General features: G+C 38.2%; 1 protein-coding gene across 5 annotated transcripts in view; it reads right to left on the reverse strand.

The window, feature by feature from the left end:
• Positions 1–1,213: 1,213 nt before the first annotated feature.
• Positions 1,214–19,776, reverse strand: part of PRCP (prolylcarboxypeptidase) — a 59,655-nt gene continuing 41,092 nt past the window's right edge. For all 5 annotated transcript variants that reach the window (XM_087433524.1, XM_087433527.1, XM_087433525.1 and 2 more), the window contains 3 exons: positions 11,915–12,079; positions 11,003–11,190; positions 1,214–1,959 (listed from right to left, as the gene is read on the reverse strand). In XM_087433524.1, the coding sequence (XP_087289650.1) occupies positions 1,743–1,959; positions 11,003–11,190; positions 11,915–12,079 (570 nt within the window). In that variant the 3' untranslated portion in view covers positions 1,214–1,742. The remainder of the gene's footprint in view (positions 1,960–11,002; positions 11,191–11,914; positions 12,080–19,776) is intronic.

Below are 19,776 nucleotides of genomic sequence, written 5' to 3' on the forward strand. Positions count from 1 at the left end.
AATGCAACTCATCCTAACAATCAACCTTAAATGAAGTGGCAAAGTATTTTAAATATTTTAAGTAAGTAGAAAGGTTTCAAGCAAAATATCCTAAAATCAACAGTACCCTAAAATAAATAGTAAGAATATCCTCTATTAAGCCCATAAACCCTGCATTATATAACTTCTTAGTTGACAAAGATTAAAACTAGTATTGTTTAGACCCTTAAATTCCCACCCTAGCAGACTTTTCTCTGACGCTGAAATGAAAATAGTGACCGAATGCTTTGATGGACAACTCATTACAATGAGAACTGAAGGCTTCCGAAAGCTGACAAAGATTTTTCTGTGTCTCCCAGATGTCAGGGAAATATTTCAGTCTCCCACCCAAGAATGAACTTTATATCTGCACTTTAAAAAAATAACTGCTTTAGAAATGATCAAGCTCAAGGTACAGTTTTTAAAAAGCAGAAAATGTTCCCAAGGCTGGGTGAAGAAAAAAAAATTTATTGAGAGAAAATAAAAAGAAACAAGGGAGAAGAAATCTTTCAACAGAGTAGAAACTGTTAGTCTCTCTCTGTGCCCCTGAAAGGTTTTGATCCAACCCTATTTGTTATCCTAGAAAAGCTCTTCTGAAGAAAGGTCTCAGTGTAAGAACTGCTTGAAAGAAGCCAACCCCTTGGAAATAGGAATGGTGCGGCCATTTATTAATGTCAAATATGCTGCCTGCATGAATTAGTCAGCTTGTCTTTTGGAAGCCATACAGAAAAGTTCTCGTGCACCTGCCTCTTAGTGTCCTGACACTTCTGGCTCTAATGACAGCAGCAACAGCCACCAGAAAATAAAATTTAAAAAACAAAATGCTGAACATAACTACATTCTACCTTCTGAATAGCTGATTCATCAGTTTCTAAAGGCTTCTTACTGAAGTATCATCAGTGACTACAGTATATAAAAACTTGCTCAGATGTAAAAGGAAAAGCAAAACAGAGTCATTTTCCTAAACTGGCAAAATGTAACCACATTACCACAAACTGCCCTCAGAAAAAAAAGAGAAATGGAGCAGAAAAAGGCCAGATTTCTCACTGGCAGTACCACAGTGGCAAATATCCCAGAACTAAGAAAAGCTGCCAAGTAGAAGAGAGAAAATTAAAGGACTTTCCAAAAAAAGCCAGGCCCAGTGCACACAGCATTCCCAACAGCTGGAGTGAGCTTCAGAAGCAACACACAGGTATAAGGTCCAGCCTTATTCTTTATTTACAGCACAGTTCAAAGTCATTAAATCGAGTACAAAAGAAATGGCTCCCATTTCCTGGACTGGCATCAGACATCCTTCCTACCAGCTGCAATTACATCATTTTTATCTATCTTCAGCTTTCCTTTTGGGAGGATAGAGGTGGGGAGTGACACACGGGCCAAAGAAACTTCAACCTCAAAACCAAAAGAAATCCTGCTTTCAGAGAAACAAAAGAAGTGACTCTCCCTCTTGTGAAAGGCAGTTGGGAACTCTGTTCTAGTTCTGAGGGCCACTGATGCTGTGGGAAAGCTGTCATGACGAGATTCTTCCTGGAGGCCGTGCAAAGATGGCGAGGACCCAGGGTGTGGGATGGCTGCTGTTGCCACCATCACCCTCTTTCTCTCTCAACCTTTGCCCCACCAAATCTAATGATAAACAAGGGAAAGTAATTACATGTAGAAAACCAAAGTGAATGGGAACGTGGGTGGAATGAACATAAAAGAAACTGAAAATGATCACAAGTTGCTCAGTGCTTCTTTCTCAGACTGCCATAGAAATTTTTGATCCACTGCTTCATGTATCTAACTTCCAAGGAGCGCGCTAATAGCACAGTCGTTGGATCAAAGGCATTGTTGGCTCGGAGATCCAGATGATGGGCCCCTTCTGGGATGGTAATTGCAACCAAGGTGTCTGTGATGTCCTTGGTTACTCCACCTCCTGACCAGGGGTCTAGGTCACCATTGCTAAGTGAGGGAAAGAAGAAAAAAATAAGACTGTTAGTTTTTCATATTTACATGCAGATAAGACAGGAGAAATCTATTGTATGTACAACATCTAAAATTATAAGCTTATAACCTGAGGAATTTGATCTGAGGATCTAATCTGTCATATAGAAAGGTGCTTCATACTCGAGTTTTAAAATATTTTTGCAACCAGTTGCAAGAAATAGGACTAGAGAAGACTGAAGCTGGCGCCTCATGAATCAAACCAGATTGTAGTGGGACTTGGAATTTAGAAGCCTGAACTCAGTGCCAGCTTCATCACTCAAAAGCCATACGATCTTACACAAGTTATCTGACTCCCTTTCCTCATCTGTACAATAGAGATAACAACGCCTACCTGATAAGGTTGTTGTAAGGGTTAAACCAGATGGTACATGTGGATGTATTCAATAAGTACAAGTGTTAGGCTCATAGGAGTCCCTCAGTCAGTGCACGTTTCGTTTTTTTCCTAGGACCCAACTACCAAAGCGATAAAGAAAAACTCCCACATTTAAAAATGCTAATTATCTCTTAGTTCTTAAAAGAAAAAACAAAACTTGCTTCTTTTTTTTTTAATTTTTTTTAACAATGCTTTCCTCTTAGTACAGTACTTTGGGAAATAAGGTGGTAGAACTGAAAAAATTCCCCTGGATCTGGAATCAGAAAATTTGGGAATTACTCCAAGACTCTCATTTTACATTAGCTCCACAGTTAAGGAAATGCTATTAGGTTATTAATCTTGGCTGATTCACACAACACATTTCAGAATGATGTAAACAAGATCAGTCACTGAAACAGGCTATTTAGTTTAGCTGAGTAAAAAAGCTCTAGGGGCCAGCCGCATGGTGTAGTGGTTAGGCTTGGCGTGCTCCACTTTGGCGGCCTGGGTTCACGGGTTTGGATCCCGGATGCAGACCTACACCACTTGTCAAGCCATGCTATGGTGGTGACCCACATACAAAATAGAGGAAGACTGGCACAGATGTTAGCTCAGGGTGAATCTTCCTCAACAACAGCAACAAAAAAAATACAACCACAGACAGCATCCCTAATAATATTTGTTAACAACTTTGTTGAGATATAATTTACCTACCACAAAATTCACCCATTTAAAATGTACAATCCAATGGTTTTTAGTAAGTTCTGAGTTGTGAAACCATCACTACAATCAATTTTACAACATTGCATCACCCCAGAAAGAAATCCATACTCATTGACAGGCAATCCCCATTTTCCTCCCCTACACCCCATCACTCTCAGCCCCAGGCTACCACTAATCTACTTTCTGTCTCTTTCTGCCTATTCTGAACATTTCATTTAAATGGAATTATATAGTACGTGGTCTTTTGTGATTGGCTTCTTTCACTTTAGCATAACCTTTTCAAGTTTCATCCATGTTGTAGCATGTATCAGTACATTATTCTTTTTTATTGCCAAATAGTATTCCATGTATGGATATGACATATTTTATTTATCCATTCATCAGATGTACATTTGTGTTGTTTCCACTTTTTGGCTATTACGAATATTATTCCTATGAACATCTGTGTACAAGTTTTTGCATGAACGCATGTTTTCATTTCTCTTGGATATATGCCTAGGAATGGAATTTCTGATATATATGGTGACTTAACTTTTGATGAACTGCCAAATTGTTTTCCAAAGTGGCTGCACCATTTTACATTCCCTCCAGCAACATATCAGGGTTCCAATTTCTCTGTATCCTCGCCAATACTTATCATCTGTTGTTTTGATTATAGCCATCCTACGTGGGTATGAAATGGAGTCTCATTGTGTTTTGATTTGCATTTCCCAAATGACTGATGGTATTGAGCATTTTTTCATGTATTGATTGGCTATTTGCATACCTTTTTTGACAAAATGTCTATTCAGATATTTGCCCATTTTAAATTGGGTTATCAATTAAATCATTTGATCCATTTTGAGTTAATTTTTTGTACGGTATGAAATAGAGATCCAATTTCATTCTTTTGCATGTGAATATTCAGTTTTCCCAGGATCATTTCTTAGAAAAAAACTATTCTTTCCCCATAAATTGTCTTGGCACTCTTGTCTGAAAATCAATGGACCATACACATAAAGGTTGACTTCTGGACTGTCACTTCTCTTCCACTGATCTATATGTCTATCTTTATGTCAGTATCACACTGTATTGATTATGATAGTTTTATAATAAGTTTGAAACCAGGAAATACAAGTTCCTCAAATCTGCTCTTCATTTTCAAGATTGTTTTGGCTATTCTGAGTCCCTCACATCTTTATATGAATTTTAAGATCAGCTTGTCAATTTCTGTAAAAAAGCCAGCTGGGATTTTGATAGGGATTGCATTGAATCTGTAGAGTAGTGACATCTTAATAATATTACTACTTCCACAAGAACATGAAATGTCTTTCCATTTCTTTAATTTACTCCAACAATATTTTGTAGTTTTCAGTGCATATGTCTTGCACTTCTTTTGTTAAACTTATTCCTAAGTATTCTATTCTTGATGCTATTGTAAATCAAATTGTTGCCTAGTATTATTAATTCCACACATACATAGACTGGTTTAGTGTTATACAGCCTTTCACATTTGACCATTATAACAACTCTATGAGGTAGGTTTAATTACAACTTTTTTATAGATGAGAAAACTAATGCCCAGAGAAGTTAAAAGGCTTGCCCAAATCATTCAGCTAGAAATGGCAAATCTGAGATACAAACTCAGGTCTTGGAACCCTAGTCTAATGCTCAATTTCATACTACATTGCATTTCATGGACACTTGCTTGCTGCTGGAAATCAACAGCACATACCCTCTTGACTTGTGTGGTGCAGAGTAAGAAGAGCATGAGCTTTGGGATCAGACACAGCTGGGTTCCAGTCCCAGGTCTGCCCCTCATCTTCCTAAACTCATGGAAGCTTAAATTCCTCAGGATAAAATAGGGACTGAAATACCTGGATTTAAGTACCTGGCGCACGGCAGGTATTAGATCCCTTTCCCCCTGTAAGGCACCTCTTGGTATATCTTTATCTACATTTCTCTTGAAATCACTTAGAGAACACTTGTACCTGTGTTCTGACATTTGTTTAATGCACATTCCATTTTGCTAACATTGTTACAAAGCCTAAAATAACAAATCTTCAAGGTCACATTATCATATACATGAAATTATTCCCATAATTTGCATAATCATTAAAAAAACACTCATCTATAAGTACAATCTATATACAGACGACTACCAAATAACGTCTCTAGTCAGGACCTTTCCCCTAAACCTCAGAACCAAAACTCAGCTGTCTATTTGACATTTCTACATGGAAGTCTAATTAGACATCTCAAACTTACCAGGTCCAAAACAGAGCTCTTGATACTCCCCAACACCCAACCAGCCCCTCCCACTATCTTTCCAATCCCTTTTAATGGCAACCCTATCCTTCTAGTTGTTCAAGCTGAAAATTTTGGCGTCACTCTTCAATCTTCTCTTTCTTTCACACCCAATCCTGTCAGCCAGAAATTCAAATATATCCAGAATTTGAACACTTCTCACCACCTCCACTGACAACACTCTGGTCCAAATCACCATTATCTCGAGTCTGAATAGCCTTTTAACTGATTTTCCTGCTTCTTCTCTTATCTCCCTACAATCTAATATCAACAGGGCAGCCACTTGATCCTGTTAAAACCTAAATCAGATTATGTTATTCCTCTGCTCAAAACACTCCAAGTTTTCCCATCTCATTCAGAGTAAAAACCAAAGTCCTTACTAGGATCTACAAGTCTGTACGTGATCTGGGCCCTCAGGCGCCTCTCTGATTTCATCTCCTGCTACCCTCTCCCTCATTGACTCCACTCCAGCCACACTGTACCTGCAGCAGAGCATGTTGGGGACATTTACCTCTCAAGGCCTTTGACCTTGCTTACTCTTCTGGAATGTTCTTACCCCACCAAACTCATGGCTAGCTAGCTCCTTGTTCCAGATCATTCTTCAAAAGTCACCCACTGGTGAGGTCTTTCTTGGTCACTCTCATCTAAAATTTCAAACCTCCCCCTGCCCCCCAACATTTCATAGCCCTCATCCCTGTTTTACTTTTTCTCCTTAGCACTTACCTCCTTCTGCCGTGTTTATAGGTGCTATCTTGTTTATTACCTCTCTCTCAAACTAGAACTCCTCAAGGGCAGGGATTTTTATCTGTTTTGTTTATTACTATACCCTCAGTGCCTGGCACATGGTAGGAGACACACAAATATTCATTGCATGAAGGAAAAAAAATGTAAGTGTCTAGTTGTCTGTGGCCTTATACCAGATGCCCTACACAAAAGAGATCTATAAATACATGTATGCAGGTTCAGGAACATGTAAATCACTTCAGTACTTTTTACATGGGAAAGCAGACGATATAAATGATTAATATAAATATGGAAAGACAGACCTTCAGCTGTGTGTAGTAGTGGCAAGAACAATGAGCTAGTCAGCAGATCTAAGTTTTATTCCCTTACTATCCACATGACTCTGGTTAAGCCACCTGACCTCTTTGAACCTCAAGTCCCACATGTATAACCCGCCAAAACTTTTTAAAGATAATGCCCCAACCTCATAGAGATATTATGAGGCCTAAGTCGAATAATATACGTGGAAGTAAGGTATAAACTATAAAATACTACACATATGTTCAGTCTTATAATTATTATTATTATCATATTCTATAAGCAAGAGAAGTGTTAATACTTCTGAGAGGTAAATGAATCATGAAAAGGGATGTGAAAGCATTTCTCATAGAAATTTGGTCGGAAAACTAATGCAACCAATTTTCTAGGTAAATGTACAAATTAAATGAGAACATAATCATTTAGGTACATTAAATATATGTGTGTTTGAAATACAAGTTTAAATTCTCTGTTCTATTCTCACAGTTTTCTTAAAAAAAAATTAATTCAATTGTAACTTAGCATCATTCTTGGAAAAAAAAAAATCACTCCAAAAATGTACTTTTTTGGCTTTGTTAAAAACAAAAGGGAAAACTCACATGCAAAATGGGATCCTTACTTTTCAACCACCAGATAAATTTTTAAAATAAACTACACAAGGGGTTGAATTCTCTTAAGTGAACAAACAGCCTTTATCATTATTCCAATTTGACAGGACCAACCCAGATAGGAAACTCCATTATTCACAAAACAAAAAAGCCATCCCAACAGCCACATAATAAGCAAACCGCATTTGATTTAAAAGGTCATCTGAACCAGACTAGTGGCTTAGCAACAGTGTTTGGAGTTGCTGAGAGACCCAAGATGCACATGGACTTGAATTTCTTGGTCCTAGACATGTGAAAGCTAAACCAGTCACTGGGAAATTTACCAAAAAAAAAAATACTGGCTTTCATGAGAGAATCTAGATGCCTGGATAAAATCCCTACAGCTAGCCTCACTTAATTGCTGGCAACAATTAATTTGCCTGAGAAACTATGTTAAACTAACCAGCTTCTCGGACTCCCTTTTGGATTCAGATTTAAATAACTGAGAATGACCATTAGTAAGATAATTTCTTACCAACTGGCGTTGGGGGAAAAAACAAATCTTTCCAACAAAACCACTGTGGAATTTAAAAAATTGCTGAACTAGAGCTATTAATAGCTACTATTTACTAAGTCTTCATTCATTCAACAAATATTTACCGAGTGCTAACTATGTGTCAGGCACTCATTAGGCACAGGAGACTCAGCAGCAAACAGACAAAATCTGTGCCCTCATAGTGTTCACCTCCATGATAATCTATCTACTCCTTGAAATAACCCTGTTAGGTAGTCATTGTTTCTAACTTATATAAATAGGCAAATTGCCTGAGGCCACACAGCTAATGCGGTGAGGAAGCAGTAAGGCACCCAGTCTCCCTGACTTCAAAGCCCAAGCTCTCAACTGGCAAATCTGCAATCCAGCAATTACAGTTTGATTTTTCCAATCAGAAAAGCAGTCACACTTGGCTAAGGAGAGAAGCATGAACATAAAGATACTTTGCACATGGTTCCTTGGACATTTTTTTTGAGTAATGAGGAGAAATGTTTTCTAGCTGGTAGCCACTAAGTCAACAGTATAGAGACACCTGAGGCTGCTCCTTTACTATGGGAATGTGCTTTCTTCAGAAAAGCAAGAGAATTTTGAATTTTTAAATAACTTAAAAGTTGACTTGCCACTGCAGAAAGATAAACCAGCATCTTCATATAGTCCTGCCTTTAAACTTTCACATGCCCCTGAAGCCTTCCTGAGCTTTGTATTTCATTCCTCATCCTTATCAACACCCACATTTATTGGGCATCCATTATGTGCCAGTCACTGTAGCAGGTGCTAAAGGCACAGAGATGATTAAGACAAAGCCTCTGCCATTGAGAAGTTCACAATCTCCTGAAGCAGATAGAAACACAAACAGATAATTTCCAGACAGAGTGCTAAGTGACAGACATAGGCCCTGTGGGAGCTAAGGGAGTGGGGAAAACCAAACCTCCTTGGAGGAGTCAGGGAAGTTTTCTTGGAGGATGCTGAGCCTTAAGAAAAGGATAAAAAGAGGAAGGACCAGGACACTCAGGGACAAATAGATAGTTCCCTGTGGCTAGAACATAAAGTGCAAGGCAGAGAGTGTGCTTCTATTTATTCATTCAACACGTATTTTTTGAGTATATATTATTTGCCAGGTCTTGGCCAAGTACTTCACTGGGTTAACTCTTTTAAGCATCACAACAACTCTATGGAGTGAGCAGTATTATTACTCTCATTTTACAGAGAGAAAACTGAAGACCAATAAGCTTAAGTAATTTTACTTAAGACAGCTCAATTTACCTTTGCACAGCGCTGTATGAGACGGATTGACTCCACAAAGGAAGCCATACGCATGAGTCTAAAAAGCTGAGGAGGGCTGCTGAGGACAGGACATTGTGGACGTCACTCATTCATAGGGTCGCCAGGAGTCAGAGCCGACTTGACGGCACGTAACAACAGCTGTTAGCAAGTCCTTTCTTACACTGAGCTATAATTTCCACCTACTGACTTCTGTTCTATCCCCCAAACTTTTCTCACAACATCTGCCTCCATCCCCAACAATGCTGATGATGATGATTGTTATTTTGATAGCATGAGGAAAATAATATAAGAAGACAAATGGATAACTGAAATACTTATCTGTAATGACTGAATCCAACAAAAAAGGACAATGTAGTTGACCAAAACTCATATATTAAAACCTTCATACAGGAATTTAAAGACTCCACTTTACAATTCAACTTGAACTTCAGCTTTGTAATGTCAAAGCAAAGAAGATGAGCTTAAAGTGTCAGGATGCTAGAGAAATCCATATAAATATAACATGGAGATAAGGTCCTAAAGAAAAACAGGAAATTGACAAAGTACTTCCTCCTCTGAGGGAACAAAGATGAGCTTGGAGACCTAAGGCTTGTATTTAAGCCTTTTTCAGTCCTCTCACATTTTCCTGATTTCAAACGTCCTATTTTAGCAGTTTCCTTAAACACCCTAAATAGATGTATTCGCTCAACTGTCAGTCTGTAAGGCTGAGCTGAAGAGTATCGTTTTGAGGAATCCTATTGAGGACAAGGAACACAATTTAAGGAAATTAAACAAAAAGAATCTTTAAATTTTCCATTGAAGTGTGTCACCTTTTTTTGGGCAGGTACCCTGCTGGGTAAGAAAATAGCATGAATCCAATAAGACAGAGGCTCTTTTGCAAAGTGGGCAGTGCCACCAGCCAGACCCAGAGAGTCATCCTTCACTCAAAATGGCACTCTTCACTTCTTTTTTTTTTTTTTCGTGAGGAAGATCAGCCCTGAGCTAACATCCATGCCAATCCTCCTCTTTTTGCTGAGGAAGACTGGCCCTGAGCTAACATCTATTGCCAATCCTCCTCCTTTTTTCCCCTTTTTCTCCCCAAAGCCCCAGTAGATAGTTGTATGTCGTAGTCGCACATCTTGCTAGTTGCTGTATGTGGGACGCCACCTCAGCATGGCCAGCAAGTGGTACGTCAGTGCGCACCCGGGATCCGAACCCAGGCCTCCAGTAGCGGAGCGCATGCACCCAACTACTAAGCCATGGGGCCGGCCCCCACTCCTCACTTCTAAAAGCCATGGGCCACGTTCCCAAGGCCACATTTGACTCTTGTTTAGAAGAGCTTATGAAAGAATGACATTTACAATTTAAACAATAGCTCCAGATTAAGAAGCATGTATGAGTATCTCTCTACTATTTCCACATAGATTTGGAGAAACTTTTTGATTAACTGGTTGCTATCTTAATAGCTGACAACCTAATGTTCAGCTAAAACATGGAAATTTTGAAGTCACAATCAGATACATGTAGAGTCTACTCAGTTAACTCTGATGTGAACCAATACCAAATATGTCACTTCTAAAGGAGCAGTGTAACCTAGAAGAACAAACATGGGTTTTGTAGTCAGACAAGCCAAGGTTGAAATCTCGCTTTTTATCACTTAGTAACTAAAACAAAGCTGGATGAGCTTTGGCAAGTGACTGAACACAGTGACCTTCACTTTCCTCCTCAGCAAAAAATGGACCATAACCACTACTTCACAGGGCTGTTCTGAGGATTCAATTAGGTGATTTATCTAAAGTGCCTCAGATAGTGCCTGGAACACAACAGAATGGGCACTTCAAAAGTATTCATTGAATAAATACTGAAAAATTTTTATTATCGTTAATAAAAATAGTAACAATAGTAAGACAAACTGAGAACAAATGATGCTTCATTTTGTGCTGGAGAGGTTTTTTTAAAATACTTTAATTTTGTTGCTCTTGTTTTTAAACCTTTAAGCATGTTGGTAATAGAGTATAAAATCATCTCTCTTCTCAGAATCCTCTGTCTTTCAAGGAACAGGAAAACATGATGGATACTACTGCTGTATTCTATATTGTTTTACTGTCCAGCATTTTCCTGGTTCTATTTTCTCAGCTATTCTACAAATCTCTCCATCAACCAAAGTTTTTCTCTGGACCAGCAAAAACTCACCTGAAAATGATGTTTGTGTGTGAACTGATGTTTTTGCCTCCATACATAGTAGTGATCCATGAGGGCCTCGGTCTCACACCCCACTGTTTAAAACAATCATCAGAAAACTCCTGCAAGTTCCACGAGTGAGGTTCAAACATGTCATCAATACCATTACTACAAAAGGGCATGACCATTTCTGTGCAAGCCTGAAAAAACAAACCAGGAGAGAGTCCAAAGATAAAATGAAGCACAAAGAAGTTAAATTGTTCAAGGTCACACAGCTAGTAAGCAGCAAGGCTAGGGTTTGAACTCAGGCAGTCTGGCTTCAGAGCCCTTGCTCTTTACCTCTATGCCATAACCACCTCGCGTTACTCCTGGAAAGGCTTTGCTGAAAAGTCACAGAAGTTAGGGCTATATATTCCTTCTTCGTAAACTGCTTTCTTTCGCACCTATTATCATATTTAATCCTCAAAACAACTCTGGAGGAAAGTATTAGCAGTAGTAGTAGTCTCATTGTACAGATGAAGGAACGCAGGCTCAGGGAAAGTCAAGTTAGACGCCTCTTCTTTTAAGTGTCCACAGAGTGCTTCCTTTATAGGACTTATCAAGATCTATTGTAATATTAGTTTGGTTATCTATCTTTTTCACCAAGCTATATTTGATGGTAAGATCACGTCTTATTTATCTTTGTATCTTTGGAGCCTAGAAGGGCTGACACATAAGTAAGTACTCAGAATATATTTGGCAATGATTAAACACATGAATGAATGACTGAATGAATAAGGAAATTTATCCATGGTCTCACAGTATAAAGTAACAGAGTCCAGATTTGAATCCAGGTTAGCTGACAAAATCTTGTGAATTCTCTGTTACAGCTCAACCATTACCAATGAAAAGTAAGTTCCACTTGGGGAAATTATACACACTTACCTGATAGCTCCAACCCAGGGATCCCAGACTGCTAGTTGCTGTCTCTGACATATTCAGGCATCTCACCTGGCCTGAATAATTGTAATATACATTCAGCGCTTGGAAAATATTCTGCAGCAACTGTGTATCAGATACACTGGGATTTTCCAAATACTGGCACACTACCTGTCATTTTAGAGAGATAAAAGGGAGAAGAGTCAGATTATAAATATAAAATTATAGTTTAACAAAACAAAGAAAAAATATGATTTGATTTGATCATAAAATAATCTTAAGCATCTGACTTCATTGTTTGACAATTTCTATCTCTTGAGTATAATCCCCTTCATAAATGAATAAACCTTTTAAATTACTCCCCAAGCTATAGAAATAAACCAAAATCATTTGCATGCTATGGAAAGTCCTCCCCACCTGCAACTCCAGCTTCATATTCTGCTGCCTTTGCTCTAGCTTAGTAAAACCATTTCCACCACACCAAGCTCTTTCCCTCCTCTTTGCCTTTGCTCAGCCTGGAAGGCCCCTTTCCCACTCTTGCATTCCACTAATGCCTGGCAAACACCAACTCATCTTTCACAATACTCAGCTCAAGTATCACTCCTCTATGAGGCCACTGTAGCCTATGCCCTCAAGTCAGGGAGAACTAAATCACTCCCTTCTTTGTGCCTCCACTATACTCTGTGCCTATTTCTATCAGAGCCCCTGTAACACTGTACCGTACTCATTTGATTCCCACAGCACTTAGCAAATATCTGGCAACTAAACGTTGGCTGAATAAATGACATTTTTATGAAAATGCAAAATTTATAAAATTTCTTATGGAAAAACTACACCAAGCTCCAACATCTCTGGTGTGTGATAAGAAGCACATCAGGCAGTTCCTCAGCTCCCCAATACTCCTATCACTAGACTATAATCAGTGCCTGAAATTCTAGACTAAAAACCACAGGAATACTCAAGGTTGGGAGCAAAGGCAGGGACTGACTAGACAGGAGCATGGGGATCTTCTGGGGTACAGAAATATTCCATATCTTCATAGAAGACTGGATTACACAACAAATAGTACATTTGTGCATTTCACTGTATGTAAATTTTATCTAAAAAAAATCATAAACAAATATTGAGCTCTAGTTAATGATGTCAAAGCTAAAGTACTTAGGAGGAAGTGTATTGACGTCTGCAACTTACTTTGAAATCTATTTAAAAAATAAGATAGAATGAAGGATAGATAGAAGGATGGATAGGTGAATATATATGTGATATATCAAATATAGCAAATACAGAATTTAATTTATAGAATTTAAGTGGTAGGTTTATGAGTGTTCACTGTCCAATTATTTCAACTTTTCTGTGTTTGAAATTTTTCACAGTAAAATGTTGGGGAAAAATCACAGGCAATGGAATCATAACTGAATAACATAACAACAACAATAGCTACTGATTATTGAGCCCTGGGTTAACAGCATCACATCATTTAATCCTCAAACAATCCTATCAGATATATTATCATCCACTGTTTACATGAAGAAACTTATTCTTAGGTTAAATCACTTTATTCAAGGTCCTCCAGCTAGTAAATGGTAGGACCTAGATTCAACCCCAAGTCTCTCTGGTAATGAAATATACATCTTATCCGTTATGCTACACAGCTTAGGTAGTATCCTCTTGTAAAACTGCAAATAGCCCAAATGGCAAGGAAAACACATTAGGTTTGCATCCTCTATTAACATCTTGACATGAATTCAGTGATGTGATCCTTTCTCCTCTCTTATGGAAAATATATATACAACAGGCAAGTTCTGACAAGAAAGAGATGAGTCCAGAGAAGAAAGAACCAAGAAAGAAAGAGCCCAGTTACCCCACTCCAGAGAGAGATTCTGGGCAGCAGGAGCAACAAGGCCTGGGCTGGGGATGTGCTCCTAGCCAGGAAAGGAGGACACTGAGAAAGAATGTGAGTGGCTGCAAACAAACCCAGCCTCTCTTCACAGTTCTTCCTAGGACCAGTTTCCAGCAACACCTTCCTGAAAAAAAGGTAAACTTGAAAAGGCAGAGGAAGTGAATCATAGGGAAAATTCAATGCCTTCCCCCAAATGTGTTCAGAACAACAGTATTTCTATGGAATATTACATGGTACTTCGTGAAAAAAAGGTTTCATAGTCAAACAATTTTAGGAAATGTTGAATTAGCAAATGTAAACAGTTTTCTCTACTGAGGACTTCTCAGAGCCTTTAACATGCTCAACTGCAATGTGACTTTCCAAAAGGGAGACAGAGTGTACATTATTCTCAGTAAGCTTTTGGAAATGCTGAGTGTAAGAAAAGTCAGAAACGAAGATGTCCAAATAACTGGATATACCTCACAGAAATAATTGTGAGGTCATAAGGGGTGGGGGATGCATATAGGGTTTAGGGTATACATAAAGAAACAGAATTGAGCTAAACTGAGAGCTTTGCAAACCTATCAAGCCTAAAACAATAAGGAAATGCAAGTTGAAAAAAGGCAAAACAGTGTTTTACTATTCTGACAACGCTCGACTATTCATGGTAAATCAAAAAACTCCTAATTGCATGGCGCTTTCCTCAGAAAATGTTCCTAAGAAATCTGCCAATCAGAAATACTCAAGAAAATATGGACATCAAGAACCAATCACAGATTTTATTAAACTATCTATTGCTAACAGTTGATCAGCATTCTTTCCTGAATATGGACACCAACAGAGGACTCGGTTCTTTCAAAATGCAGTATAAAACTACGGAATAGACCCAGGGAAGGCAGAGAAGAGCACCATGTTCAAGCACAGCATGGTGGAGGAGGTAGGGTGACGACGCAAGCTGGGCAGGGGGAAAAGGGGGTACTGCTACTCAGTAACAAGTGGCCTAAAACTCTGGAAAAGAACAGTAGCAAGTGAGTGTGACTCACATGCTGGCATCAGATCCCTTCTCAGAGCTAGAACACTGGGCCTCTGTCAGGCAAAGAAAAGGAGTCCCCATGAATAGCCATCTCTGCAAACAGCAGTTACTGTCACTCCTTAAAAGACACAAGCATGGCTGGAGACCGGCACCGGCTGACAATTCTTGGGTTTCGGCAGCCCCAGTTACATAGAACATCACAGTCAGAAACCTGGCCTCTGCTGATAGAAATTCCATGTCAGATTAAGGGCAATCCTGAGCCTACCGTCCTCTCTGAAGTCAGAGCACCCTTGGAGTACTGGGTCCAGTTCTAAGCACCACACTTCAAGAAGGACACTGACCAACATGAGAAAATCTAGAGTGGAGCAATCATGATGGGGAGTTGAGGAATAGTTGAACAAGCGCAACAAGTGGTCATTTGTATCACTCCCAATCTTTTTATTACAAATAAGGCCACAATAAATATCCTTGGGGCTAAATCTTTACATATACCCTTAATTGTTTTCTTAAGATAAATTCTTAGAGGAATGACTGGTTCAAAGGAAATAAACATTTTAAGGGCTTTGCTACATCCTATGAAACTGCCTTATAGAAAGGAAGTACCAACTTGTAACTCTACCTACTAGATAGAATGCCTGAAAAATAGCAATTAAAATTTGTTTGCAAAATATTTGCAAATTTACTAAGGTAATTTTGTCATTTTAGGTGGTGCTAAAGTTCCTTTCTAACTCAAAGATTCTGTGAGTCCAAGTATTATCCTCTAGCATAAAAAACACAATATCTATGTATCTCTTTGTACTTCCTTAACAATTCCGGTAGCAAAGAATGAAGTTTTCCAAAAAATACTGAAGTCATACTAGCAAAACCTCAGCACTATTCCCATGCTTATTCCAAGACTGTAGTAATTCAAAAGGAGATAGTCATATGCTTTTATTAAAGATCTATAGGACACACAAAACATGTATATGAATGTTAAGTTGAACTATATGAAATTGCCATGTTTATAAGTCAAACAGTCAAATATCGGCATATTTCTTCAACCTCATATAATACTCACTTCAGCTTAAGCCTGATAATTTGCAGATACTACCCACTTGATGAGGGCAAGCACTTGTTCTGTTGATTGTTTACTTAGGGACTGTGATCTAATCAGACAACAAGGAAAGAGTCCCTGCCAACCACTTCCATCCAAAATACACAACACCAAAGTAGCTTACTATAATTTCTATTTATTTTGTGGACACTAACAAACAACATCTTCTGAACAATTTCTATATAAGGCATAGCATTCCTACTTATGCCATAAATTCACTGTTAAGGGGGCAGCTGAGGCTGCTAGTACAACTATTGAATGTTCCTTGAGGTCAGGTACTCCTACAATGACCCAGGGAGAAACAGATAACGACCATCCCCAGTTCACAGAGGAAGCAACAAGTCAGAGAGGTCTGGCTACAGATACACAATTTAAAAACTGTGAATATAGGTTCTGAACCCAGACTTTGGCCACAAAGTCCCAGTATAACAATCTGTCTCCTGATATTATATAATAACAATAATAGCTATTGCTATTATTATTATATAACTAGCATTGATTCAGTGCTTACTATACACCAGGTCCTATTAAATCCTCATAATGACCCTAAAAAACATTACAATTATTATTATCCGCATTTTGCAGATGAGGAAACTAAGCACAGAGAGGTTAAGAAACTGGCCCTCAGCTACACAGCCAGGAAGTGGCTGGGCTGGGATTCAAATGCAGACTCACTACGAAGCTTCCATTTGTGACTACTACACTACATACCCTCAACTTTGAGGTTATAACGTAAGAGACAAATAACAACACAAACAGTGCCTAAATATACCTGTATTCTCATGCTTAATTTTTTAAACAAATATTGTTTTTATTCTTAGATTTTCTTTATATATTTCTAAGTTTATTTGTTTTAGGTAAAAACTTAGGTAGAAGGGATTCTGTGGCAACATAAAATCATAAAACTTTCTATTTCCTAGAATGAAAGTGAACATTCAAGAAAAACTTAAAAGAACATTAGAAGCCCATTTTAATAATTCTGGTTTTAAAGAGTGTAGAAACTGTGGAGATAGTATAACATACCAACCTTAGTACCAAATTAATCAGCTTTGCACACAAATACTTAGGTTCTGCCCTTTGACCCCATGTACACCACAGAAAGTAAAGATAACAATTTGTTTAAAAGCTTTAAGTGTCCTCTACCTATGAGAATAAGCACTTGAATAAGAGAAAGAAAAAGGAAGCAAAAAAAATTTTTTTAAAGAGAAAGGATAGAAGATAGGTTAAAAAAAAAAAAGACCAATCTCCTCTCAGAGAGTATGGTCCATCCACATTAGAGAAAGGATTAAGCAGATACATTCAGCTTTTCTAACAGATTTTCTTTCTCTAAGGCTTCAATACCCCTCTCACACTCACTCAGATAATCACATTAGTTTTGTCATTAAAAGCTCCCTTTTCATAGAATGCACCTAAACCGCTTAAACCACCCAGAGAGGTCGAATACATTATCAAACAAACACCAAGACAAACGGAAGAGATTTTCCTCCTTATGTCTTATTATTTCACATCATCTATCTGTATGCTCAGAAGGCTAAGCCAAAAGATTTGGTGAGCTATCAGCTGAAAAATGATTCCAAAATAAACAAACTCTACAGTATCCTTTAAAACTACTCTTTAAGCTAAAGAGACCTAGTCGTTTTTATGCTGACAGAGCAGTCAAATGACAGAGGGGTATTCTATTTTCCTTTTCTCTTCTTCCTTGTGTTCTATCAGCCAAGTCCATGATTATTTCTGCATGAATGTTGCAGCTTCTGTTACCAGTAAACAAAAGCAAATGGAGTCTGAGCGTGCAAAGACCAAAGACAAATTAAAAAGAACGATACTTGAGTTGACACGGAAAATGGCATTCAGTCGCTGCCTATGGATCCTTCAGAACTGTACAAGGTCCAGGCAGAATTGGAAATCTCCTGCTTTTTTCATTACCCAACTGTTACATATTGTCTCAGCATCATAAGCCTGAGTTACAGACTCAGAAAAGGACGGCTGTTTGTCAGCCCTTTAAAAAGGAGGAAGTGTATCAGAGGGAGGAGGAGCCCTGGTTAAATGGAACTAGCCAAGTGAAAGAGCGGTCCCCAACCGGGTAGTGTTCCAGGGATTAGTGGGTTGGGAGAACAGAGAGGGGGTCAAGAAAGGAAAAACAGAATGAACAGTGAAAGAAAGTGATCTGAAGCTAAAAGTTTGGGAGGGAGATATGTAGTGGAAAAATTCTAAAATCAGATAGGATGAAACAGGAGATGGATGTAGGCAATGGAAGTTTCTCAAGCAAGACGCAAAGAGAGATTACTTTTGGTGGGATGTAGGCAGGAAACAGAATCATAAATATATTATAAGTAACCAAGAATTCCTTAATATATCAAAAGAAAGGGTGAAGTCAGTAAGAAATAACTGAAGAAAATAACTAGTCCTGGATAAAAGAAGTAAAAGGTGACTGTGGGGCAAAGACACAAAGTTATCATGCCTTAAAAATAAACTTTTATAATGTACATATACAAAAGGTAAAAGAAGGATTGTGCTAAATCGAAACAGATGATAAAATGTTTGAGATATACTCCATTGGTTTTCAGTGTTTATTTAGGAGAGAGAAAGGGGAGAATATTTATTTACATTTAAGACTCAACAGCAAAATATCTCAAAAAGAACATTAAACAAGTGGGGAGAATATCAAAGTTAGACTGTTTAATGTTCCAAATCACTCACAAACAAACACTAAAAAGCTGTATTCCTCTGGCTTTTTTTCTAAATCAGAGGTCAGCAAACTACAACCCCCAGGCCAAATCCAGCCCACTGCCTGTTTTATAAATAAAGTATTATTGAAACATAGTCATCCTCATTCATTTATATATTGTTTATGGCTACTTTTTTGCTACAGCTGCAGAGTTGAGTAACTGTGACAGAAACTGGATGGCCCACAAAGCCTAAAATATTTACTATCTAGTCCTTTACAGACACTTGAACAACCCCTGTTCTAAATAACAGGGGAATTCTCTGTATGTTTTTTTTTTTTTTTATAATTTTATTTATTGATTGATTTTTCCCCCAAAGCCCCAGTAGATAGTTGTGTGTCATAGCTGCACATCCTTCTAGTTGCTGTATGTGGGATGCGGCCTCAGCATGGCCGGAGAAGCGGTGCGTCAGTGCGCGCCCGGGATCCGAACCCAGGCCGCCAACAGCGGAGCGCACACACTTAACCGCTAAGCCACGGGGCCGGCCCTCTCTGTATGTTTTTATCATCCGACAATCATTTGTTCTTCAAATGGGCATAAAGATGCAAATGTAATTCTCACTTTGTACACAGAGTAGAGTTAAATCTGATAGCTATCACATTGTGGCTAGCAATCCAGCCAAACCTCAGTCAAGTCTTCTCCTCATCCAGTACAATGTGGTAGAAGATCATAATTCTCTGAACAACGGCAGACTCAAGTTCAAATCCCACTTCTACCACCTATTAGTTCAGTTTAAATTTCCTCTCCATAAAACTGGGATTATACCTCTTTTTCCCCACAGTATTTTTGTGAGGATTAAATGAGATAGTGTATATAAAATGCTTTGGAAATAGTAAGATAATATAGAAGGATAAGGCATTATTAACAAATAGACATTTATGGAGAGTATTTGGTTACGATTTATTTTTTTCTCATTGTTTTGATCCAAGTTTTCTTCCCACAAAAGAGATTCGCTCTTTTAAATAACTTTTTATTGTCAAAATTCAATTTAATTCAATACACATTTACCTTTGGCCTGCTATGTGCAAGACACCCACTGGTCATTCTACTTTTAAGATGAAGAAAAATATCTCTAATAGCAAATAACCTGTTCCACTTGGATTACAGAGTTTTAAGCAAGGTGTGCATTTAATAGTTCAA

Source organism: Ceratotherium simum, chromosome 7 (assembly GCF_057802395.1).
Source record: "Ceratotherium simum simum isolate JZ-2026a chromosome 7, ASM5780239v1, whole genome shotgun sequence".
Lineage (NCBI taxonomy): Eukaryota > Metazoa > Chordata > Mammalia > Perissodactyla > Rhinocerotidae > Ceratotherium > Ceratotherium simum.